We start from the raw sequence: 24,767 nt of genomic DNA, 5'->3' as shown, positions 1-24,767 counted from the left end.
TGTAAGATATACCCGCCTCACTCCGCGCATCTCGACTTCGCACGCCCATCGCAGGATGCTGTGAGGCCGTCGTCACCTGCATGGCTGAGCAGCGCTCACGGACCGACTTCATGTTTCTCTGAAGCTATAGGCTTCACGTAGACGACTATGCGAAACACGATGTTCGAGCACATCCTGATCAAGTTTCTGTCAGCAGTCCGAGTTAGGAGCTCATGCATATGCTTTCTCTGGTGCCGCACCGGAGGAATATTTCACGCTGCATGGGCTGATCATCAATCACCGCTCGACCTGCGTGCAGCCCAACATGAATTATACTTCACAGATCAACAGAGCATCTTCATGTCAGATTACGTGGCAGTCGTGCCACTATTTGTGCGTTTCATAACTAATTATTCCCAATATAAAGTTTTCCTCAAACGCCTGCGCTATGTACCTTTTGTGCAGAAACCTGCCCATTGCAAACACTCATCAACATTCTTCTAACATCCCCCTCCATACCTCAATATCACAATAAAGCTTTTCAGTACGCCACGCCACTGCGACCTCTTCCAGGTGTCTTGAATGTCATAGACTGCACCTGCTGCTCCACCAAACCCCCAAGCGCCAGAGTGTCCATCGGATCGACGCCCATCTTCTGGAAGTCGTTGAATCCGGACAGGTAGAATCCAGCAATGACGACAAGATACGACAAGATAAGAATAGAGCCCTTGAAGTAGTTGCTCTTACCCTCGCCGTACATGTACGACAAGAGAAAGACGCAGAGGATGACGGTGACCATGTCCCACTGTGGGAAGATGAGAGTGAATGTCTGGCTGGCAACGTCCTGAGCGGGAATGTACCCAGTGTGAATGGCACTGTAAAACACCAAAGCCGGAATCTGGAGGAGACACACTTGGAGAGCGTATGCGGAACCGATCTCCATGGAAAGTGCAATGTTGCCGTTCATGGCAAACGAGATGGCGTTGAGGAACTCAGTCGTGTTGGGAACCAGTGCGAAGAGCGTGATACCCAAGAACTTCTCGTCAATGTCAGAGCCCTCAAGAACACCATCAACAGTGTTGACGAGAATCTCTGCGATGATGGCATATGCGACAGTCGCAGTCAGCAGGATAGCAGCACTCTTTTGACGGCTCCAGTTTGGTGCATCGTGCCCACCAGAGGCATGTCCAGTCGCTGTATCAAGCTCCTCGGGTGCAGCTTCTGTGTTCGTTCGCGTGTGAGCGGGGCGTTCTGCATGCGCTTTGGTAGATGTATGGGCGAGTTGCGCTGCCTTGCGTGGAGCCCTGGTAACGTCACGCGTCGCCAAAGCGGTCGTCGTCGCCGCGATCTCGGTGATTTGTCGCGCAAGTGACTCTGCAGCATCATCTGTAAGTCCCTCAACGTGGAAGGAGTGATGTGAGACAGCGTCACTTTCTTTCGGCGGTACCATGTGTGGTGTATTGCTATCCGATTTGGATCCAGGCCGCCCGGTATCTGATGCAGTGTGCTCAGGACCAAGCCCAACTTCTTGCAAAGTCTGGCTAACCATGCGCTTGTACAGCTGGCTGTCGCGTATGTGCGCACGTGATATAGAATTTCCTGTCGCTTGCCTGACGAAAGAAGCATGTGGGAAGTCCATGTGCCCGCTTTGACTGAGACTACTGGCGCTCATCTCGAGTATCTTCTTCTCTTGAGCATCTGGCTCTGTCCAAATTGTCGCGGCATGGGTACGAAGGGTGAACAGAAGACCAATGATATAGGAGAAGAACAGGAGAGCAGCCGCGAACCAGGTATAAGGCTTCACAGCTTCGTTGTAGAAGCGATCATTGAGTGCTGGTGTTTGTGAGTAGTAACATCTACGGCAGTCTCGCTCAAGGGGAACGTGGTGATTAGAGTGCACGCATGAGTGGCAGTTGAGTTCATGCTGGTTTTGGTTAGCATAGGATCGACGTGCAATGGGGCTATACTCACGCTTCCATAGATCTGGTAGAACAATGTCGGACCGAAAGCGCCAATAACGGCGAATAGCAGCATGGTTGAAGTGACACCAGCGGATCGCACATTGAAACGCTGAGTCTTACGCTTGAGAGCGCCAAAGCACATAGACAGTCCTGGTAGGAACAGTATACCTGCAAAGATACTGCCGATGATACTACCTTCGACGAGTTGAGCTTTGCCTTGTTTGAGGGCCACGCAGTACAGAAAGACTTCGACGACAGTAGAGAAGAAAGCGTTGATAGTAGCGCCAACACCCATGGAGGACTGAGCTGAGATGGAAGCTACAGCCTGACCAATGAAGTATGCCAACGGAATAATTGACAGCAGTGCTAGGGAGAACAACAAGAACTGGTCAGTCAGCCAGAACTTCATCTCCAAAGCTTCGGCCAAGACGAAGTAGTCGAAGATGGTGAAGGCGACCAGGCCAAGGAGATTGATCAGGAAGATGTTGGTTCCGTCAATGGTGTACTTCCAGTACTTGATACCGACTGCGCGGTAGGTACAGAGCAGAATCGAGGACGATTCTCCGGGGCGGCGCACGTTGCCGTTGTCGGAGTGGAACGAGAGCGCCAGGGGATGGCGTCGCAGATGGTCGAACAGCAGCAGGGTAGTCTTGCCCATGGGGATGGTGAAGACGAGGAACCAGCACAGAGCCGAGACGAGGAACAACGAGGGTGTGAGGAAGCCGTAGAAGAACAGGAAGAAGACGACGCGGCCAAGGTTCCACTTGCCACGGCCAAAAAGCCTCCTCTTAGTGTTGGCCGTGTCGGTGTGGTTGACGTTGGCACGTCCGTCTCTACCGAGGAGGCTTGTCGTCTCTCCACCTGTGGAATCTACGCTGTTGCGTCTGCGGCCGATCAAGGAGCTTGTGCCGGTTGTTGGACCGAAGAAAAGGCGTCCTTCTTCGATGTCGCCGCTCTGCCACTGCTCGTATTCGCTGATGCTGCGACCCTCGCCTTCGTCCTCTTCGATGTAGGCTTCGTCCTGCATGAGCTTGACGTATTTGCCGAAGGGGTAGAAGAGGTAGCCGGCCAGAGCGAAAAGCAAGTGGGAGTACTCCTTGCAGCTCTCGTTGAAGCCCAGGAGCGCGCAGAGCAGACCGCCCACCGTGGCAACAGCAGCTAGCCACCATCCGAATACGAGGGTCCATACGAGGTTGAAGAGAAGCAGCCATCGGCTGACAAAGAGGCCCGGGGACGAGTGGATGTCTTCTTCGGCGTTGCGTTGGACCGAACGACCCTTCTTGTAAAGCGCGGGCTTCCAGATCCTGATACCGAATGGATGTGTGACGTTGATGGCATCCTGGCGGTCGCGCAGCGTGAAGCTCTCGGCGTCGCTCAGGTCGTCATCTTCATCGCCGCCTCCGCTCTCCTCCTCCTCAGCTTGTACCGTCTCCTCGCTAGACGAGGGCGTCGCGTCGGCATCAGAGCCGGTCGGAGGGCCGGCGTTCTCCTGCTCGACCTCGTCGTCTTCGGTCGAGTCGATGGTGGCTAGGTTGGGCGGGGGCGCAGCGGTGCGGCGGCGGACGGTCGAGGGCTTGCGGCGCAGTGTCTGTCGCTGCTTCTTCTGCTGGTCTTGCTGGGCCTGGTCCAGCTCCACCTCCTCTTCGGCGTCGTCGACACTGAACTCCTGCCCCTTCTGCGGCCATTTCGACGACGTAGCGCGCCGGCTCATGGGCGGCTTCTTGGGCTTGGTCGAGCTTTCGTGCGCCGTCGCGGCGGCCTGCTGGCGGCGCTCGATGCCGGACGTGATGGAGCCTGCAGTGGCGTTAGTATCGTGATATCCTCCCCGGGCCGCCAGATGATGCGCGTACCATAGCCAGAGGGCTGCATCGCAGCTTGCGGCCGTCGGCGCGCCGAGTCGCTGGGCGTCGCGCTCTGGGTGGGCGTGTCGCTGCCGGTGCCATAGGTGCTGCTGCGGCGCGACGTGTCGGGCGACGGCTTCGCTTTACCCGCGGCGGGCGTGCGATCTTCCATGGTAGTGTCGCTGTGCGAGGGCGCTGTGAGGTTGGGCAAGGGCAGGCTGTCAGACTATCTGTAGTTCAACCTTGTTTTGGGAGCTGCTGTGGTCACAGCTCAAATGCTCAAACTACGTGGCTCTCCGCACAAGTCACGATTCTGCCGCCGTACAATGACAGCTATTAGGCAAGGGCAAAGATGCATTACCGCGCTCGTCGTGCCCCTCTGGAGTGTGCGTGTGGGTGGGAGAAAGCTGCAGATGACCCTGTTAGACGTCCCATTCCCCGGCGATCCATGACTTTAGCGCCCAATGTCTCACCCTGCTCCAGATAAGATAACCACTGCCCAGGCAAGCTGCACCTAATTCACGGCTTCCGCGGCAACTGAATGTCAACGTCAAGAATCGCCTAGAATGACGGTCGCTGTTAGTACTATTCTACGATGCAGAGCGTGGCGGTGCAAGCATGATGTCATCTGAGCTGTGGCTGGAGAAGTAGTACTAAGGTAGTCTCCTGCACCCCAACGTCCCAATCCCACACCCACCCAAGACACACGACATAAGAAAAGACATCTGCTGCTGCTAGAACAAGGCGCGAACGCCCAGATAGCTAGGTCCTTTGCAGTCTAGAACGACGACCATTTCGATATCCACGCCTGCATGCGGCTCCACGCACTAGTGTCATCAAAGGTTAGCGTTCAGCCAAGCTCGAATATATGGATGTCACATGCGTGTCTTCGGGCACGTGTACCACCCTTGAGCTGGCGAATATTCCATCGGCATCTGGTTCTACTGTACAGAATCGGTTCGCCTGATCATTAATCGAGATGCAGCACCTTTTCGTACTGTAACACTGTAGAAGCTACGGCACTAGTCCGCCTCATCGTCTATGATGCTGCAGCCCTGCCCAGGTGGAGCCGCGAACCCCTCATCCGGCACTAGGCATGTATACCAGTCGTGTTGCAGTTCACAAGACATCGATGTATGATCGGACTTTCTATCTCTATCTAGGTAGAGGAATACGTTGCCTTGGGATGTATCCAGGTGTCAACAGTTAATAGTGCGTGTTCAGCAACATCAACCAAAATCTGGCCCCGCCTGGTGCCAGTAGCGCAATGCACTGGTTCAGCCATAGACGCAGCCACATCTGGGGCAGTGCCAAACTGCCCAACGCGAGCTTCAGCCGCACTCTCGACCCGAACCTAGAACATGCTTGAAAAGGCTGCCCTCCTGGCCGCCCGCATCTCAGGCCTGGTTTCCGCTGGCGAAGTCACCCCCTGACGTATCTCATCAGCTTCTGTCGTCCCAACCGTACCGGAACATGGACCTCCTGAATATCTTCCTCATAGCTACCAGCGTTTGTGCATTTGTCTACGCCATTCAGCTTTTTTACCTGGACAGGATACGTCTACGAGGCGGAACCATCGCAGAAACCACATCAAGGAAGCGTGCTCATCTCCTTCGAGCGATAGCAGTCGTCTGCTCGATACTGGGCGCACTTGCCTTGGTTCTTGTACCGATCTTTGGTAAACCTGTGTCTGAAGCCTGTTCACGAGAACATCAAGAAATCAATCCGGATGTGGGAGGTATTGGTGTTCTGCTTGGCCTTTTTCTGCCTTGTCTTGTACTCCTTGTGGTACTAATTCTAGGTCACTTCACGGTACATACTTCCGGTGCGAAAGAACTTTGCATGGCTCAGTGTGCAAGTAGGTTCAAAAGAATAGAGACCACATTTCGATTTGCTGATCAAACGCAGATTTATCATATCTTGCAGTTAATCTCCTTAAGGGGAAATCGGCATTAAACAGTCAAGAGCTTGTCATTGCTCTCTCAAGTATTGACGCGGTCAGTGCTTCGATATCGATGGCCTTTTCAGATAAGGACGTACTTGCTGCACGGAAGCTAGTCAGCTTTGGATTTGTGATGCAGATATTTGGATACGTTGTGCAGGGAGTAGCTTTCGGCGAATACACACGGCGTCACAAGTTCCAATGCGGGGCCTCTACATGGGATCAGTTGTCGTCCCAGCACTATTCGACAGCATACTGGATATACTATTCGTTCCGCATTGTGGCATCGATACTTCCGTGCCCGGTAGCCTTCCGTCTCACGTCGAGCCTGAACAAGATCGAGAACAAGCACAACTCTGCTCGAAGTGAGCGTGTCAAGGCCACAGCTCTTTGGGGGTCCTTACCCGCCACTGTAGCCACAAGCTATTTGATCTATTGGCCGTTCGTGCTACTCCATGGACTTTCGATTTTCAACGTCCTACGAGGAACAGATACTATCAATAGATCATGGGACAGTTTGATAGGCGAATGGGGTCAAAGTGCCAACGCTATCATCGCCGTCTTTGCCATCGGTCATGTCGCATACGCAATCTGCAGGATATTTGTTGCTGAGAGCACGGATGACGATGGGCGGACTTCCGCGGTCAGTGCGCGATCAATCAGCCATGCCTATCCCCAACAAGGCTGGTTAAGATGGCCCTGGCGGGCATGTACTTGGATCAAGCAATCATGGCCTTTCAGTCACGGACTAGACTACCCGGACCATCTCTTGGTGGACCAAAGTATGCTACAAGCAATCCTGGATCCACCTCTTCAACAGACACCAAAAGTACGGAAACAGCTCCATGAGGAACTAATGGATGGATTTGATTCGTATGAGCCTGATACAGTCCTCGATTGTCTGGATCGAGGGGCTCCATTGGACGAACCCAATGACGATGGCGACTATCCCATTCATCTGGCTGCTCACAACAACAACATAGATATCCTGATGAGGACACGCTTCAAATTCACCAAGGACTCAGTTACTCACGACTCTCTGCTGCTCAAAAACTCAGCCTCTGAAACTCCATTAGAGATCGCATGCAAAAACGGCACACTCAAGGCTGTTCGCTGGATCATGGAACGTCTCCCACAAACCAGGACAGAAACCCGAGATGTTGTAGGTCAAGCCTTTGAGCTGGCTATTCTTGGACAGAGGCTGGGTGTTTTGAGTATTCTGCAGGATTTGTGGCCTGCATGGAGAATACTGGAGATACAATTAGGACTGAGAAGTGTCTCACTACTCCACTTTGCTATACAAGAGCGTAAACCAAGAGCCGCTTACGAGCTGATTGATCCAATAGTCATAACAAAAAGACATAAAAGCGCCCCTAGGATCTTCGAACTGGCTTGGAAAGCGCAGTTGGACGTTTATGATACAGAAGTCATTCTGGACAATCGTCAAGACGAGTTAACGAATCGGAATGTTGGGTTGATCGAGAGAGTCATGGGTTCCGCTGCAGTTGACAATACCGAAACTCTGGAGCTTCTACTAGCCCTGGATATGAACGCCCTTGCAATTCTTCGGGTTTCGATAGAGTACTCGGTTCGTCCAGGATCTTGTCACGATGAAGAAGGCAGCATGTGGGAGCATATTCTACAAGCCGGATACACGTTTGAGCCTATAGATTTGGACTCCATCCTGACCTTTGATATACCAATCGATGACGAAGTAACTGATGCTGTGCCGCCGCACCTCGACAAAAGCATACTGGACTCATGCTTCGAGGACCGTGTACAGATTCAAGAACTCGAATTACAGCAAAGTCGAGTCGGACTACAGAAAGACCGAATCAAGAAGGCATTAATCCGTCGAGGTGGATGTGACTGGTCCAAGACGGCGAAAGCGTGTCAAGTTGCGTGCATGGAAGATTTAGAAAACCTGATCAAGTCAGAAACAGATAACGTAGTGTTGCAGCGCATGCTCAACGTGAAGGACGGGAATAAAGATACACTTCTGAAGCGTGCGATAAAGGGCTGCTGGCAAAGAGAAGTGAGAAGGATTTGGGAAGGAGAAATATCCAAAGTGCGAAGTCTCCAATACATAGCGATAATTGAGCTTCTGTTGGAGCACGGGAGTTGCGTGGAAGATACGGATTTGTGGTGGGTAGCACGGGGCGCACGGTACGGGGGGATAACTCTCTTCATGCTATTGGCCGCCCACACTAAAGGCAACGTGGCATCCGCCAGCTTGCGTACTATGTGCAGCACAATCCAGTCAAGAGGCCCATCATCTTATAACAGCTATGAGATGATCCAGGTTCTGCTCAGGACTGGCGCCAACCCAACAATCAGGAATGAGAGCGGCAAACTACCTCGCCAGGATGTTTATGATAAAGACAAATGGGTCCAAGTGGAAAATTTATTACTGTTCAGAATAAAGAAACGTGGAGATTTTTCAAGAATCTTGGACCTGTTGCAGCGTTGGGAGGACTATTACAACGATCCGCAAACCGGCAAGCCTTCTGAAAGACCAGATGACGATTGGAAGGCAGTGCGTGATGACCTCGGAGATGAGGCGACATGGGCGTGGCTTGTCGAAAAGAACCCTGAGGGCTACAAAGTGGTTGAGAGTTGATGAGGAAAGATTGAAAATCTACTCGGAAGCCTACCTTGCCTCGGCATCTTGTTGGATTTTGGATGTGATACGAGTGTAGACGGCAGAGCTCTTTTTAATTTTCTACCCTGTTCAATGTGCTATAGCTCTCATTGCGTGCTACTATCCGATCACGTCCTTTCTCCCCACGATCTATCTGATGGTGTGCCAACATCGATCCATAACGGAGCGGAGAGGTACAGGACATAACGAGCCCGCAAGAATACATTGACGCCATTCATAGACTCGGCTTCCGGGCAAAGAGTTGGCATTACTATGTCTAAAGAGTGTATTCCGGAGCTACCATGCGTCTCGCGTCGCGCAGACCTTGTCGTTCACCCCCAACTCCATCCCAACCCAGTACCAGGATTCAATAACTCAGAGCCAAGCCATTTCCAGACCCGCTCTTCATCGTCAAATCGCAATCCTCTCCACCGCATCCTTCATAGCCCTGATCTGTCCCATCAAATCGCTCGCCTCATTGCTGGTGAGGCTGACAGCCACAACCGAGCGACCAACGCCACAAGCCCGTCCCAGTGCCAATTTACTGGGCACATAGACGAACGGCACGTTCTTGTCTTCACACAAGAGTGGAAGATGAAGTGTAATGGCGAGGGGCTCGGCGTCGCTAGCCATGATGATGAGCTCGGAGGTTCCTCGGTTCAACGTTTTAGTTGCTTCATTGGCGCCCTTGGAGATTTGGTGGTAGTGGGTTGCTTGTTGGATCAGGTCCAGAAGCTTTTCGGCTAGGGTGGTGTCGGCGATGGGCCAGGCTGCGGATGGCGTAGACATGGTGGCTTTTGGAGGTCGAAAAGATGAGTTTTTCGGTTAAGCTTGGGTTCACTGCTTGGCTCGCCCGTGGGTTCCTGGGGCTGTTAGCATAGGTCTATGTCTCGGAAATCGTCAATACTCACACTGCCTTGCTCGCCCTTGCAAATGTCGTAATTGGTGGTCGGGAAATGGTTGTAGGTGGGACCACCAGGATCGCAATTCGAAATATATCTGCCTGGGGCTTATCGATAACAACGGTATGACACGTTCCCCATCAACCGCGCGCCTTAGACCCTCACTCGCCGACATGTGAAGCGCGCGTCGACATAACGCGTCGCGCAAACCATGTATCACCTGTTCAAGTCGATATATCTTCATGCGACAAGTAAGGAAGGTACGCATCCCAACCTTCGACGCATCCAGCGCACTGCAACTAACGTATCGCAGAGTACTCCGTCCTCCTCCTAGGCCTCGACAATGCCGGCAAGACGACACTCCTCGAGCAAATAAAAGGCACCTACTCGGCCTCGCACCCCAACCTCAAGACCGTCCCCACCGTCGGCCAAAACGTCGCCACCATCGCCCTCCCACCTCCAAATCCGCCCATCTACCTCAAGATATGGGACGTCGGCGGCCAACATAGCTTGCGCGGGCTCTGGCAATCATACTATAGCAGCTGCCACGCCATCGTCTTCGTTATAGACAGCAGCGATGTAGGCAACGCCACGCTAGCCGATATGAGCGCGAACAATGCAGCAAGCATGGAAGACATTGGGCGGTTGGACGAGTGCAAGTTGGTTTTGGAAAGCGTGCTTGCGAACGAGGATGCCAGCGGCGTGCCGATATTGATACTGGCGAACAAACAAGACCGCGAAGACTGCGTCGAAGTCGTGAGGATTAAAGAGGGCTTCGTGAGAAGAGTATTTGAGGGAGAGAAGGGTGGAAATGTCAGAGACAGTAGAGTGCTGCCGTGCAGTGCTCTCACAGGGACTGGTGTGCAAGAGGCGGTCGAATGGCTTTGCAGCAGGATGGCGTTCAATAAAGAGGCAAGACCGCCGGTTATGAGGTAGTTGCTGGGCGGCACGAAGTCATGAATATACCCCATTGTCCGAACTATCGGGTTACCCGACATGATTAGTCTCAGCTGTACTCTTGTATTTTTTTTAACAACCTGCGAAGACCGTGGTATTAGTACAGAAGCTGCAGAACGACTCTACTCGCAGCTCCCGCAATGCGGCGGAAAGGGTTCGGCAAGAACATGCAAATCAGCGTCCAGCAATCCGCGCCAATGCGCCAAGTGGGTAACGACACCACGACATTGACGCCGGCACTTAGATACAAAGAGAAAGAAGGATCCTGCTCATAACAACTGAAGATTCACCGAAGTTCGAAGATAGTTACGTGCAAGCTAGAGCAGCGAATGTAGATGGTCCCTTGTCTGGCTTTCATATCACGGCTACACCACTACTACTGTGACTGCGATAATCCTATAAGAAAAGTAAAGACAAGCCTAAAATATGCATGAGAGTGTCGAGCCGACATCGGTGGACTTGTTGTGAAGGCCACTGATTCAGGGCTACTTTGGCTGGTGATCAGATGATTTGGCATCGAATGATGAGAAAATTATATGAGATCCGTACTCTCGATCAATCCTGTTTAAGTTTTTGGTTACACGAAACGCTGGATAGGTCGACGGGGGTTATTAGGGGGGTCTGAAGGGCGAGGTTGAAGTGCGGTTTATGGATCGGAAATGGAGGGAGGGGTATGGGGAGGAAGAGGGGCCTTGAGGGGTGGGTGGCTGCGGGTATGGATGATTATAGACACTTGGAGCGAGAGAAGTCTAGGGAGTGACCGAAATCAGTTAAATCTGCGATTGGCTTCGCGATGATCATTGCTACAGGTCGGATGAGCCAAACAATGTTACTGATATCCGCTGAGCTAATCTTTTTGTTCACGGCATTTTGAATTGCGACACCGCGGCATGATAACCTGATAACGTACATCATCAATTCGATAATTCAGGCCCATCAATAGTGATATCGCGATTCGTGGGACGGCTTGGTTGGCCCTGTACACCCTCAGCAGTCAGACTTCGTAGCTTGAGTCGAAACCACGTTTGCATAGATTCGCATCTCCCCCTGCTACCCACCCATCCCACCTCACCATTCCATACCCCAAAAGCCCCTTACATCCCTCAGCGCCCTGAAAATCGCAAAATGATCCTCTTCCTCCATAACAAACAGCAATTGCATCCCTCTCTTCCGCATCTCCTGATGGCTCGCCCAGTCTGCATGCCGTGCCAATCTCTCGAACAGTTGTCGGAGCATCTGGGAGTCGGTGATGCATACGGCCTCTTGACCATTCATGTCCCCTCGGTCCTCGAAGCTTTCGAGAAGATCAGGGTTGCCCAGGATGTGGATATCTTGCACAATGGCTTCGAGCTTAGGTAATAGGTCGTACAGTTGGCTGGCCGTGATGCGGTTCTCCCAGTCGAGGTCAAGCGCTCGCATCATGAAGTGGTTTAGCAGGGTACTGTATACTTTCGTTGTATAGTCAGATGGGCAATCAATGCGTGTGCGTTCAACGACGTGGCAAGCCTGGTAGTAACAGAACTCCTTATAGAGACTAGACTCAACGACACCATCCGGTATCCGTCGTCCGCTCCCCTCAAACCAAGTCTCGGCATCGGTCTCCAGCTCTCGAACTTTCTGCATAGGTACACGACCCAGTATCAGTTCATGGATCATGCATCCCAACGACCAAATATCGGATTCGGGTCCGTGACGATGGTCTGCTTCAGGTGGTTGGAAGGACGGTGTACCTAGGTGTCCTCGTGGGATTTCCGGTGGCGGACTACATGACGCAGCGCCGAAGTCTGCGATCTTGGGTAACGAGAAACGCTCGCCTTCTCGCGCCGCGGTGAGGAGGATATTCGCGGGCTTTATATCGCCATGCACCACGCCGCGGCTGTGCAGGAAAGCAAGACCACAAGCAACATGCTTGAAGACATGCCAAAGGAATAGTTCAGGGATGGGGCCATCTAAAGTATCCAGGTAATCCAGTAGATCGCCTCTAGGACAGTATTCGAAGATCAATTGTAGACGAGAAGGATGCGGTGGACTCAGGACACTGTTATAGTATCGGATGATGTTACCGTGGCGGCCGAGGTTTTGGAGAATCGTTGCTTCTGCTAGAGGTGCGGCGGGGTTTGGCAGTGTCAGAGTCTTTACTGCGACGAGGATGTCGGCTGATGTGTCGAAGCAGAGATCTACGAGGCCGTTTCCACCGGAGCCTATACGTTTAACAAGCTCATACTGGGTCCAGATTGGCGGCGTGGGGGCAGCGCTGCTTTTGATGATGCGTAGTTTGGTGAGCGCATTTTTGATGCCGAAGGTGCTTGCACGTTTCTTCAGTCGCGACGTGGCGTCGTGAGCCTGTGAGGCGTCTGTTGTTTGCACTAATGTCTGATCGGAATTCGCAGGTTGCTTAGGGCTGCGCGCTGCATGTCGCAAGTCGTGCAGAGTGCGGCGCCTGCCGAGGGGACGATGGCTGCCTTGCTTCATGAAGCCCATAATGTCGGCTCGTCCGGCTGAAGTCAAAGCGGGGGGAAAATGGGGTGCTGTGATTCAGTGGTAGCGAATGGGGTGTGGGTTGGAAGCGAACCATAGGGGAGCAAAACTGGTGATTCAGGGTCATTCGGGTGGTTGCTTTCGCTCGCCGCCCATATCTCATTTCACTTACAGTTCTGATAGCTCAATAATATCCATGTGAATACCTACAACTACGGAGGTTGAGGGAGGATGTTTGAGACCTATCAGCAAACTGCAGTAGCAATGTTCCATCTTCGCCGCTGTAGCATGCGGTCATGTGCCAGCCACATCGCGATAAAAGATCCACCTTGGTATTACTCACACGCCTCTTCGTTCCAATCGCCTCTTCGTTCGAACAGCAAAGGAAGGGGCTCAAGGTGGAGCGTGAAGCAGTCGGCTTGATGATCGATGAAGTACTGGCATAGAGCTTCCTGGCCAGGAGCAAATGACATGATAAACCGTCGAGAGATCATGGCAAGGACCATGCGCAACTGTAACATGGCCAATGGCTTGCCCGCACAGTTGTACACGCCGTAGCCAAATGGAACGAATGCGTCTCTGCGAAGGATGAGGTCGGGACGGGAGTACCAGCGTTCGGGAATGAACTCGTTTGGTCGAACGAACGCGCGTGCATCTGAAAGGTCAGCTCAAGCTGCAACAAGAGAGAGAGATCACTACCTCGATGTAGTGCGTACGTCGGCGTTGTGACATTCATATGGCCCGGTATGTGTCGGCCGGCGATGACTGCGCCCTCTGCGGGTGTTACACGCTGAAGACCGGAGGGCACGGGCGGATGCAATCTCAATGCTTCATTGATGATGCCAGCCAAGCAAGGTTTGTTCGTCAGATCATCGTTGCCGGGGAAAAGAGAATGTAAGGCTGACAACTCATAGTGGAGCTTCGCCTGGTACCCAGGATGGCGGCACAGTAGATAGCAAATGTTCGACATCGTGATAGCGTTTGTATCAGCGCCAGCAACGATAGCCAACTTGGCCTCTCTGAGAGCGTTGCCGTTGAAGAGCTCAGATTGCGGCAGGTATGTGTATATGTCCGAAGTCGAAACAGTTTTCTTCGCATATGAGCATCAAGATCGAAAGTTGGTCAGAGCTTGGCGGACTTACCTTACTGCGGGCCTTCAATGCTTCATCATACCAACGTTCCCAGGGCTTCTGCTTCCTTGTGGATGTGTGCAGATTCTTAGCGAGGTGGAGCAGAGGCATGTTCAGCAAGGCGAAGCCAAGTACTTTCTGCTTGCTGAGGAACTCTGCCATGATCGGACTTCGCTGCTTCGTGGTCTGTGTATCGAAGGACTGACCAAACGTCAAGTCCGATATGACATCAAAGAATAGGTCTAAAAAGGCACCGCTGGCGTCGATCGGCTTTCGTGATGCCGCATGACTCGTAAGTATACTGGCAGTGATTCGATAGTGTCGTATAAGTCGTGGCACATATCCCAGCAGTGCTACAGCTGTTAGCTGTGGTAGTCTAACATTCCATCGTGCTAGCTGGTGACGTTGATCGTGCGGAACTAGAAATGACAGAAGGAGGTGTATGCTCGACCTTGGTTGCTTGGCAGCAAACGAAAGCGGAGATCACTGACCTGGTCTATGGAAAGCTCTGTCCCAGTACCGACGCTGTTCCTTATGGAGGTTCGGATCGCGGATGAATTGGAGGCTATGAAATGGATGGGTCTGATCGTAGAATTCGCCTTTCAGGATCTTGCTCCTCGGTCCGTGTACGTCCGCTATCGCATCAGGATGGCAGATCGAGATCTCGCGTGGCCCTAGACCAGGTCAACGACGCACTCGTCTAAATACTCCCCAAACCTACTTATTCGCACAAAGTCGCCATATCGATCATGCAAGCTGCGCATCTTGACGTATAAGTCGAGATCAGGGACGTTTTGCTTGATGATCCATAGGCTAGTGTTCCGTGCAGTTATAGGCCCTGGAAAGGATCTGAGAGGGTGTAGCCATCGTCGATACACTATCATAGAACTGAGAAGGCCGCTGACGAAGGACGTGGTCACATCGCCCACGCAAGCGAAAGAAGAGACCCAGGAAACATTCCGAATAACAGCAACTGCTACGACTGTAGCTGCGAAGAGGACACATGCTGAGGATAAGATGGCGGCTGAATGGCGGTCCCATTCGCGATGCCTGGCCAAGACAGTAGCGTGGAGCACGACACCCGCAGCGAATGTAATAGCGGAACTCATATTGTGTATCCTCGGATAGGAGTGATTGATGGAGGAGAAGGGTTCATGGTTTGAAAGTCATCCAATACGGCGGGTAGCAGCAGCTATGTGTTGCTGCCATGCAGTCACGCTCGGTCCGCGCGGTCGGCATTTTCGGTCATTCCTTCTCATCTTCATTGCGGTGCTGCGTGCTGTCTCATCGATTCACAAGGAACGATTAACGATGGGCAAGAGATGAATGTGATGAAGGAAAGCGCTACCGTGATGGGGAGGTAGACAAAGTAGTCGCAGACGCGTCACGAGAGACGCGATGCCGCCGGCACAGCTCCGGCAATGCTCATTGGCTGACCCACGTCGCCCGCGCGATCTACCTCGTGAACAACGCGATGCCGCCTGCATCGCCCTTCGGTTCCGAAACCTGAACACCCATACCAGCCTTCGCATAAAATTCTCTATTCTTTTCTCCACACAAGACACTAGCCACAACCCCGTCATCTTCCTTCTGCGCTTCGAGTACACCCCACGTGGCTAACAGCTTTCCAATACCTTTACCTTGATAGTCTGGGTGTACACCACATACGTGCAAGTCCCAGCACTCAGTGCGATGGCCAGTCCAGTACTTTTCAGAGTTCGCGACAGCGGTGTCGAGGAAGGATGTGCGCGTAGGATCAGCCGCGCGATTGGGGAAGAGCGCTACAGACACGGAGTGGTATGTATTCACGACCGACGCGATGAGATTACCTGCGAACAGAGAGGTCAGATAGGGCCAGCTGCGCGCTCATAGGCTGTGCGGAATACTTTGATGGACATACGTGGATCTGTTCGCCCCAAACCCATGCCTTCTCCGCCTTTTCCTAGCCTCCTCCAATCTGCGGCACCAACGACCTTCTCATCGTCTGTCACGACCAGGAATCGATGTCGCCAGTCCCAAAACCGTTCTCGGATACCGCGCAGCAAGAACCAGTATACATCGTCCGGATACTCCTTGCGGTGCGGATGCATGATCACGCCGATGATCTCATCGTCAAAGAATGCCGCTGCCCATACCGTCGCTATCGAAGAAAGATCTGAGAACCTTGCAGTGCGAAGCTCAAAGTCGGTTGTGCACGTCGACATATCCGGGCAGTTGATCAACGGTCAACACTGCGATACAGCGCTATGCTCATGCATTGCCAACCGACGGGGCTGCGTGTACGCGCTCTAAACGTACTTTATCCAGTCTTGAGAGGCCCCACATTCGAGCTACACCCATGTCGCTATGCGTGCGGAGTATGCATACGTCACACTCAGGAAAGCACGCTTTGTTTCTCGGTGTAAGCGAGAATGCCGAAACGAGACGCAAACTTTGCGGCTCTAGTATTGTAAACCTTCACATGGTTTGTCAGTGCTCACAAGGGCTGCAACAACGGCTTAGCGACATGTGATGCTGTTCGTTCGTTTGGTGTAGTCCATGCGACACGCGACACGGGCATCTGTATATATCTGTATCAGTCGCTGATGCTGACCTAGACTCTCAAAACCCCTTCGACTCATAGCTGATATGGATCGGATGGTACCGTGGCCAATCCCGCCGGCCGATAGCCAAACTCGCGTCATCGATCAGCCATGTCGTCTGCGACTTCACGACGGGAACTGCTCACCGGTAACTCCACTGCGCAGCGAGCTGCCGTTGCCGAACGAGCTTATCGATGCCGTGCTAGGGTACGTGATTTGTGATAACAACGAGAGTTCCCACGATGTCATCAGCTTCCTCTTGACCTCCAAGGCCTGCAACAAACCGGGGTTCCAGAAATATCTCTATCGCACTGTGTGCTTTGCGCCAGATCTAAAGAGCATCGCCATACTCAAAGGCATCGCTGACGATCCTGCTCGAGCGAAACTCGTAAGGGCTATAGTGTACAAAGATGCGGCGCCACGACGACTGGAGGTTGCAGAATTCGAGAGGGCAGGACTAAGCTATCGTGACCGAGAGTTCCACCGCCCTTGTCAACACGACCGGATGACGGATCCCTATCTTTGGTCTACATGGTTGGAAGATAACAGCGTAGGTTGGATGGACTTGTTCATCAATTTGGAAACAGTTTGTTATCGGCCAACCCGCAGCATGCTTCCTCTTTCCGTGGATAGAGCGTACACGAAGCATACACCACTCAGGGAGACTAGCAACTTGCTTCCCACAGAACATGTCTTCGATCAAAAGCCGTGCGGAGACAATACAGGCAACATTGTTCTCCCTTCATTTGGCCTTGCTCAAAACTATCCGCTACGGTACACCTGCGCGAAAGCTCAATGCAGGCACTCCATGAACATCTTCTACGCTTTGCTTAGACACGTAGATCACCGCCAGGGGCAGCGACTTTGGAAAGCCTCCATCAACTTCAACACACTAGGCTTCGTCGGGTTTCCCACCGGAAACATGGTGCTCTCTCATCTCACTACCCTGGAATACAAATTTAACAGTGGCGACAAGTCTGATGGGTATAGCAGCGATTCGTTGAAGATGAGACTGGCCAACGATACTCTCATCATGCCCAACACCTTGCGCTGTCCACATCTACGGCATCTGATCTTTTCAGGAAGATCGCTCGCAGAGAACAACGCGCTCCACATGTCCACGCCTCAGATAGGGCTAGTGTCGGGATCGTCTCAGCTTCTTTGTCCGATCTGGACCTCCAGTCTCGACACGTTGAGCCTCGTCAATGTGACATTGAACCGGATCGCAGTCCAGAAGTTATTTCGACTATCAATCAGACTTCGCTTAGAGAATGTTGTCTTTCTTGAGAATTCATTGGATGTCTTTACAGAAACCTTGGAAAATCGCCTCCTGTCGCTCGAAGTGGGCGGTCTTATCGTCGTTGCAAATACGATTATAGGTGGGTTTGACAAGATCTGGGTCGTCGGTAGTGAGATGGAGGCTGCAGCGACTGTCCGAGGATATTGTCAGTACGTCCGCCACTCGTCGGCTTTGGAAAACATACCCTACGTTCCGTCCAAGGATCTAAAGTTGTATATGCTGCTTAGATGGCCATCGCCCTTGCGGCTCGACAATATGTGGACGACGTCGAAGATGCTGGCATTGAGAAACAATTCATGGTGAACAGGATGCAGCCATTTATGGAAGCATATCGTCAGTCCCTTAACTCTGCTGATGTTCGTCGGGGAACGAGGGGGATCGCGAGAAATGATCACTAGAGCCAGCGGAGCCATTTTCATAGCTAGTAGCGCAATAACACGTAAGGCTTTTGACTCATTTCCAGGAAAAGAAGTATTGTGGAACACACAGGTACTTTCGATCATGCAGTCTCGAAGGGACTTACAGAACCACATTTCTTCCATCCATCCACCCAGGCAGCAAACAAACCCATTGCACATTCACTTATAGAGCGCCGGGACTATTTTTACACTTACCTTGCTCATATTAACAACACTCAGACCCACAGTAACAGCGATGCCACCCATAATCCTACGAACCCAAGACAACAGTACCCCTACAACCACTCTATCAACCCCCTCAACACTTACCCCAAACAACAATATCTCCACATCTACTTCAACCTCCCTTTCGACGGCTACTCGCAACTCCGCAGCCGCCAACCACCTCCTCATCAGCTTATTCATCAACCCCAACCCCAATCCGCACGACCAGCCAGAGCCCGCCATGCCTGATCTAGAACGCGGTTTCTCCTCGCACGGACATGATGGACGTGGACGTCGGTATACTGGGATGTACAGGCAGGGTGAATGGGTGAACATGACTATCGCGGTACTTTTGGTTGTGAGCGGTGTGAGTTTTGCGTTGTCTATACTTTATGGTACTGGTGTGTTGTGAGTGATTGGTGGGTGAAGGGATTGGAGATCGCGGTATGGGGCGGGGGCTACACAAGTCGCTCGCAGCGCCACATGCCTTCCACTCACACGATGTTTCAGCGGACTAGTGCATTGCACATTCACTAATCAGCGCCCGGCCACTCTACATAATCGTCTCACTCATTCATCATATTCCCTGTGCCACCCATAATATTACGAGCTCCACATAACAGTACGCAACAGCGAAATCAACCAACCATTCGACAGTTGCTCGCGAAACAACGACTGATACCAACGCCATGTCCGACTCAATCATCCGCCCTAACACATACGACCAGCAAGAGCGCACTACAATTGATCTAGAACGCGGTCTCCCTTCACAAAGAGATGATAGGCGGCGGGATATCAGAGTTCACAGCGTGGACGAAATGTCGAACATAGAGATCGCGGTAATCTTGGTCTCAGGCGTTGTATGTTGTGTGCTATCTGGACTCTATCTTGCTAGCGTATTGTGAGTGGTTTTTGGATTAAGGGGGGTTGGAAATTGCGATGTGGGGAGGTGTTTGATGGGGTGGAATTGGATGTAGTAGAGCATGAAGATAGACCATGTAAATTGCGTTAATGAACGTCAACACAAGACATGTTGTATGCATAAATCATGTCTTTGGTACATTGAAGAGAAGAGTGGCGAGATGGCAGAATGTAGATTAGTCAGCAGGCCAAGTGGGGTGAAAGCAACATCGCACACCATGGCCATCCATCATCTTCTTCATCACATCTTCCATCGAAAGCATCATCAACGACATGTTCTATTCAGTATGTACCCGTACCAGAATACCAGCCCGGCAAATACGACAGTATCCAGGCATCGCATAGCAGCGTCTAGGCATCGCATAGCAGCATCCACTCTGTCCTTGTAATGTCCAACCTCGTCATCACCTCCACATCCTCACGATTTCGCACCACCTGTATCCGCCAACCCCTCACACCTTCTTGCGGCCACTTCCCTTAGGACGCCCTGGCTTCCTCTTCGGGGTAGCTGGCAGCGGCAACGGCAACGAAGTAGCCTTTTGTCGCTTCCTGGACCTCTTGACAACCTCTGTTTCTTTCTCCGGCGCGTCCACGTAATCCTCATCGTCGTCGATGACGATGGGCCTCTTGCGTGACTGCTTTGGAGATATCTTCTGCGCGACATCAGAGCTTGGTACTACCGGTGATGCTGCAGCGGCCTCGCGGGGAGCAGACAGCGACGCGGTCTTCTTAGCGTTGGAGGCGCTCGGCTTGGCTTTGGGTGCCTTGGGTGCTGCAGATTGCGCTGCTGTGTATCGCAGGTAGTTCTCGCCGGCTTCGCCGAGGTTGGCTGGGCTACTGCCGACGACAGGGCGGTTTGCTTCTCTGGGCGCGGTCGCGGTAGTGATGTGAGGCGCCTTCGGTTCCTTCACCGGGTTCACCAGCATATCTTCGAAGAAGTTGTCGCCTACTCGAGGGATCGAAATATCGAAGGGATGATGCTCTTTGCGCGGCGTATAACTCTTGCGTAGTGCGCCGTCGGTGTGGCAAGGCACCGAGGTGATCTTGAGTGCGATATAGCACTTGCGAAACTTAGTCTGCTTCTCGCGCTTCGTGGCTTCCTTTTCGCGCAGGGTGAGACGCAGGTTCTCTGTCAGATGGTTAGCGTCGCCGCGAGCGTTAAATGCTAGTAAGTTCACTTGCCTGCAGCCGTTGAGGTCAAAGTACCAGCCACGAGCTTTTCGTTCTTCTCCTCTACACACGCGTCGCAATAGAACAGCAGCATCTTCGCCTTCTTCTTCTCGTCGCCGTTGATCTCGTGCCATCCGTGCTTGATGCAGTAGCAATTGGGTGCGCATCGCTCGTCGGGCATGGGTGTGGTGATGAGGTGACCGCATTGGAGGAGATGCTCGTAGGACATGGATGCGTTGTTGCATGGGTCTGCGTCCCGTATTCCTAGGACGCGTGGGTAGGTGACTGTCTCGTGTATGGCGTCTGTCTTCTCCTTGGAGTCGGACTTCTGCTTGGTGGATGGCGACGGCGCGGCTGCTTGTCCTGGGAGCGACCGCCGAGTGGCGAGCATGTTGCCGAACTGTCTGACGACGGACGACGACATGCGTGCTAGTGACGAGAACAGGTCGGGATACAGGATGATGTAGGCGGCAAGCGCGATGTTGTATGCGCGGTAGGTGTGTGGTCGGTAGCTTTGACTGTAGGTCAGGCGAGGTCGAGTGAGTCGAAAGCGAAGAGTCGGTTTCGCGACAATAAGATTGAATACTCAGAATTCACCGCCAAGAAGTGAGGGTGAGTTGGGTGTGAGCTCTTGGATTGGCGATGCTCACGCAGCCGGAGTTAGTGAAGGGCAGGCCGCGCACAATAGCAACCGCGCAGTCTTCACCTCCCCCATGATTTCAGAATGCGCATCGCGTACGCTGCAGATAGTGAGGGTGTTATAACGTCTTCGGTCAATTTCGTGGTGTGGGTTCACATGGTGGTGTAGTATATAGTTGCACCATACGAAACTTGGCGGAGGTATCGTGAAGCTGGGGTAGGCGCGACTGACGAGTGGTTGAAGAATGACGTCAGCTTGCTACCTCTGCTTCCACATTGATTGCTGGTTGTGCCTGCTTGCTTTGCGACGTAACAACATGGCGACGCGCAAGATGACCGACACTTGCGGGAAGTGAACGCTGGCGATGTTCGGATGTCTCGGCACCAAGGACCAATAGCTCGAAGAGCCAGAGAGAACAATGAAGTCTGTTCCTATCTAGCAGCATAGAAGATAGCCGCGCTCATTGGCTGCCCAAATGGTTGCCTAAAAGGTCAGCATTGCGGAGGCAAAACGTCAAAAGCCTCGACATCAACATCGACATTCACTCCTCTTCACACCCTTCTTCCTTGACGACCCATATAACAATCAAAGTTCCGCGATGCCAGTCTCTCTAGAGCTGAGAACAGATACCGAGTATCCCGACACTCTCACCGCATCGTCAGAATGCCCAGATATCTACGAACAAACCATGCCTGGTAACACACCATACATACTCGTTACCATCAACGATCCCGAGACCCTCTCAGTCCTAGGCAGCAAGCTAGCCACCGGCGACGCCAATGTTCCCATCCTCCAGCCGCCGTCTTCACGCAAGTCCGCCGACGACTGCTTCTCACTCCCCGTCACTGCAATCAGAGCGCTGCACATCGGGATATCCCCGATCGTCTCCTGCGATGTTGTTCCAAACGACGGTTACATCTACGACCCCCCATTGATGACTCCCTTCATTCAAAGCTGGCGCGAAGCATACCGTAATATCCCGGAGCGTCATTCGATCGAGCGCGTTGTATACAATGTGCGCTATGAAGATCAAGCCGTGATACGGAAAACTGGCCACTTGCTCCAGGAAGTGAGTACAGGGATGTATGTAAAAGCAAAACGGACAATGGGAAGGGAATTGGTGTTTAGGGTTGTGGGTTGGAAGAATGTAAAGCACAAGCGATGGCTGGAAGGAGCTCTGCCTGGTAAGAAAGAAGGGCTTGGGGCTCCGGTAGCCAAGGAGATTATAACGACAGCAGATGCACTGCACCTTCAATGAAGGTGGTCATTGTGTGCCGAGGACACAACAACACCCCCAAATAGCCGTAATCTCACTTGCACTTCGACCCCTCTACCATATGTCCATCCGCATCATGTCTTCACAATCCCATCACTGCAGCCTACCATTTCACTCACACCCAACCCCAAATTCTCCCCGCCCGCGACTTATCCAACTAACACATATCGCACCCTACCATGGCGCTCACCAAGCCGCCGCCTCGAAATCACTGCGATGACCCGTCCACCCCTCTCCACACTCTAGACTGCGAACACATCATCAAGTCGCCGTCCTCGCCTCCCACACCGATGTGCTTCCCCGCCCCGAAGTCGCCATGCTCGTCAAACTGCACGCGCAGTATCTACTCCGCGAAACCTCAACTTCCGCTGTCATGGCTCAAGCGACAAGAGAACCTACAAGCCCATCCATTCATCTGCCCCGCGTGCATCGAAGATCGCATACGCAGCCAATACCCGCGATACCTCGAAGAGCGGAAGAAAGTCTCGGGTGCGCGGAGACTAACGGACAACGTAGAGACGAACGTGCAGCTCTGGACATATGAAGCCGTGCTAAAAGCTGTCGAGAAGGGAGGTAGGGTATGTGAAGCAGAAGAGAAAGCAGGTATCTTCCGCATCAAGTATCTTGAGGGGTTTAAGGCCTTGGGACAAAAAAGAGACACGATGCATGGGATTTGGGAAATGAGAGTCGTGAGCGAAGAGACTGGAGGTGAGGAGCAGGACAGAGTCACGCCTGATGAAGATGCAGAGATGGACGACTTAGCTGAGCACCTTTTGGACGCAAAAATCGCGACTGCGCAAGACAGCGCAGTTGATGATCTTATGGAAGGTGTGTCAAGATTGTAGACGGGGTCATGTCTTCTGTTGTGTCAACCTGGTTAAGCTTGTTCTCGCCGTCGGCCCACCTGCCCGCCCCGGACATGGAGCAAAAAGATGGGCAAAAAAAAACATCAAAATACATACAACAGCGGGGATTCGCTAGTGGTCACCCACCTAACTACTAATCCGCCGGTATCATGCTTGTATATGGCTGAGCGGACGGGAAGCCTAATTTTCATGATCCTATGGTCGTATGTGAAGGGATGAATGAGTCTGACGTATATATTGGCAGTGTGCATTGGGCCAGCCGCATCGCACGGGGAAGTGAAGTTCCTGCAATGCCCTCGTCGAAGGAAACACTAGATGGAGTGTATAAGAGTTCAGATAGCGAGAGACTGGAAGCGCGACGGTATATGGGTGTTGCAGCTTCGGTCGACATAGGACATGTTGGTGTCGGTACTACAACGCGATGAGATGAGTACACTAGGCCCACACTACGTCTACACTACGCACAATATACTACAGCACTTTACTACCTTTCCTAAGAACTAACATGCAGATTTTGTCACTGCACGATCCCGCGGCAAGTTTGACCGGTCAGGCTGATTCGTCCCAAAAGACAACTTCGGGAACACAGCCCCATCATACCGGGGAGGCAGCCACATTCCAGCTTACGACGCATGCTGCAAGGCTACACTGCCTTCTCTTGTTCGAGACTCATTGTCTGATATTCCAGTACTTTGTGTATGCATCGCTAAACAAAGTACCTCAAGTCGTAGAACGCGCGGTCGTGGATAGGTTTGAGCAACTTTGGGCGGACTTGCATTTTCTAACCGGTGTTTCGAGTAGTACAGACCATGACAGCATCGTGGCGGTGGCACAGCGTTAGCGTGGCCCTCCGCAGCAGCTGCGCCTCCTCGTAACTTGCTTGTCTGGCTCGTTCGCCCGCGAACGTAAAACGCTTTTGCGCGTCGTATTATCCATCCACTTTTTTGCACTCTGTTGTCTACCGACATATAATACTCCAGCCATTCAAGTTCCGATCCATACGCTCCAGAACGAAAAGAGTTCTCATCGCGCCCTTGGAGACAACAACAAAATGGGCCGTCAGACGACGGCGCGACAGCCAGACACTCAACGACGCGTACTTCGGCCCAGGAAGCGCAACCTAGATATCGCCAAAAGCACGACGGTCAAGCGACGGAATGCGCGACTGCTTAAAGATAAGCTCTCCGATTTACCTACCAACACTACCGACCATGACGATGGCATCTATACCCCAGAGTTTCAGGAGATCGAATTATGGGAAGAACAATATTTCAAACTTAAAATCCCGGGTACAACCAATCTTCGTAAAAAGATTATGAGGCTCACGAAGCAAAGGGGGGGAGAATTGCCTAAAACCATTCTTCGGGATATTCTACGTCCTCGCGTGCTACGTTTGAAAACGGAACTTGACGGCAAGGGAGAAGAGTTCAAACTCCATCTCCTCCAGCTCTGGAACATGGAAGACGTGTGGACCTATCCTGTTGATAATGTTTTCGCGGAATTGTTTCACACGCAGATTCAGCAAATGTGCCAGATGGCACCTGCTTTACCCCTCTGT

General features: G+C 52.4%; 9 protein-coding genes across 9 annotated transcripts; 3 read left to right on the top strand and 6 right to left on the bottom strand.

The window, feature by feature from the left end:
* Window positions 1-520: 520 nt before the first annotated feature.
* On the bottom strand, window positions 521-3,953 carry J4E85_008608 (uncharacterized protein; the record flags this gene model as incomplete). The annotated part of the gene is made up of 3 exons (XM_051472832.1): window positions 521-1,903; window positions 1,951-3,734; window positions 3,791-3,953. 3 exons carry the CDS (start codon window positions 3,951-3,953, stop codon window positions 521-523), a joined length of 3,330 nt encoding a protein of 1,109 aa, XP_051323653.1.
* Window positions 3,954-6,452: 2,499 nt separating this feature from the next.
* Window positions 6,453-8,343, top strand: J4E85_008607 (uncharacterized protein; the record flags this gene model as incomplete). Its single annotated transcript, XM_051472831.1, has 3 exons — window positions 6,453-6,552; window positions 6,707-7,889; window positions 8,010-8,343. 3 exons carry the CDS (start codon window positions 6,453-6,455, stop codon window positions 8,341-8,343), a joined length of 1,617 nt encoding a protein of 538 aa, XP_051323652.1.
* Window positions 8,344-8,775: 432 nt separating this feature from the next.
* On the bottom strand, window positions 8,776-9,153 carry SNU13_2 (RNA binding protein snu13; the record flags this gene model as incomplete). The annotated part of the gene is given in 2 exon segments (XM_051472830.1): window positions 8,776-8,908; window positions 8,927-9,153. 2 exon segments carry the CDS (start codon window positions 9,151-9,153, stop codon window positions 8,776-8,778), a joined length of 360 nt encoding a protein of 119 aa, XP_051323651.1.
* Window positions 9,154-9,477: 324 nt separating this feature from the next.
* On the top strand, window positions 9,478-10,202 carry J4E85_008605 (uncharacterized protein; the record flags this gene model as incomplete). Its single annotated transcript, XM_051472829.1, has 2 exons — window positions 9,478-9,526; window positions 9,580-10,202. 2 exons carry the CDS (start codon window positions 9,478-9,480, stop codon window positions 10,200-10,202), a joined length of 672 nt encoding a protein of 223 aa, XP_051323650.1.
* Window positions 10,203-11,291: 1,089 nt separating this feature from the next.
* J4E85_008604 (uncharacterized protein) lies at window positions 11,292-12,704 on the bottom strand (the record flags this gene model as incomplete). Its single annotated transcript, XM_051472828.1, has 1 exon — window positions 11,292-12,704. One exon carries the CDS (start codon window positions 12,702-12,704, stop codon window positions 11,292-11,294), a length of 1,413 nt encoding a protein of 470 aa, XP_051323649.1.
* Window positions 12,705-13,036: 332 nt separating this feature from the next.
* On the bottom strand, window positions 13,037-13,993 carry J4E85_008603 (uncharacterized protein; the record flags this gene model as incomplete). Its single annotated transcript, XM_051472827.1, has 3 exons — window positions 13,037-13,356; window positions 13,401-13,791; window positions 13,844-13,993. The coding sequence occupies 3 exons, from the start codon at window positions 13,991-13,993 to the stop codon at window positions 13,037-13,039; spliced, it is 861 nt and encodes a 286-aa protein (XP_051323648.1).
* A 1,293-nt stretch (window positions 13,994-15,286) lies between these two features.
* On the bottom strand, window positions 15,287-15,921 carry J4E85_008602 (uncharacterized protein; the record flags this gene model as incomplete). Its single annotated transcript, XM_051472826.1, has 2 exons — window positions 15,287-15,660; window positions 15,732-15,921. 2 exons carry the CDS (start codon window positions 15,919-15,921, stop codon window positions 15,287-15,289), a joined length of 564 nt encoding a protein of 187 aa, XP_051323647.1.
* A 3,788-nt stretch (window positions 15,922-19,709) lies between these two features.
* On the bottom strand, window positions 19,710-20,818 carry J4E85_008601 (uncharacterized protein; the record flags this gene model as incomplete). Its single annotated transcript, XM_051472825.1, has 2 exons — window positions 19,710-20,386; window positions 20,464-20,818. The coding sequence occupies 2 exons, from the start codon at window positions 20,816-20,818 to the stop codon at window positions 19,710-19,712; spliced, it is 1,032 nt and encodes a 343-aa protein (XP_051323646.1).
* Window positions 20,819-21,755: 937 nt separating this feature from the next.
* Window positions 21,756-23,188, top strand: J4E85_008600 (uncharacterized protein; the record flags this gene model as incomplete). The annotated part of the gene is made up of 2 exons (XM_051472824.1): window positions 21,756-22,140; window positions 22,590-23,188. 2 exons carry the CDS (start codon window positions 21,756-21,758, stop codon window positions 23,186-23,188), a joined length of 984 nt encoding a protein of 327 aa, XP_051323645.1.
* Between the last annotated feature and the right edge of the window lie 1,579 nt (window positions 23,189-24,767).

This window comes from Alternaria conjuncta, assembly GCF_024043145.1.
Source record: "Alternaria conjuncta strain BMP 0040 chromosome Unknown scaffold_13, whole genome shotgun sequence".
Classification (NCBI taxonomy): Eukaryota; Fungi; Ascomycota; class Dothideomycetes; order Pleosporales; family Pleosporaceae; genus Alternaria; species Alternaria conjuncta.
Note: the sequence above shows the minus strand (reverse complement) of the source record. Positions and strands in the feature narration are given on the sequence as shown.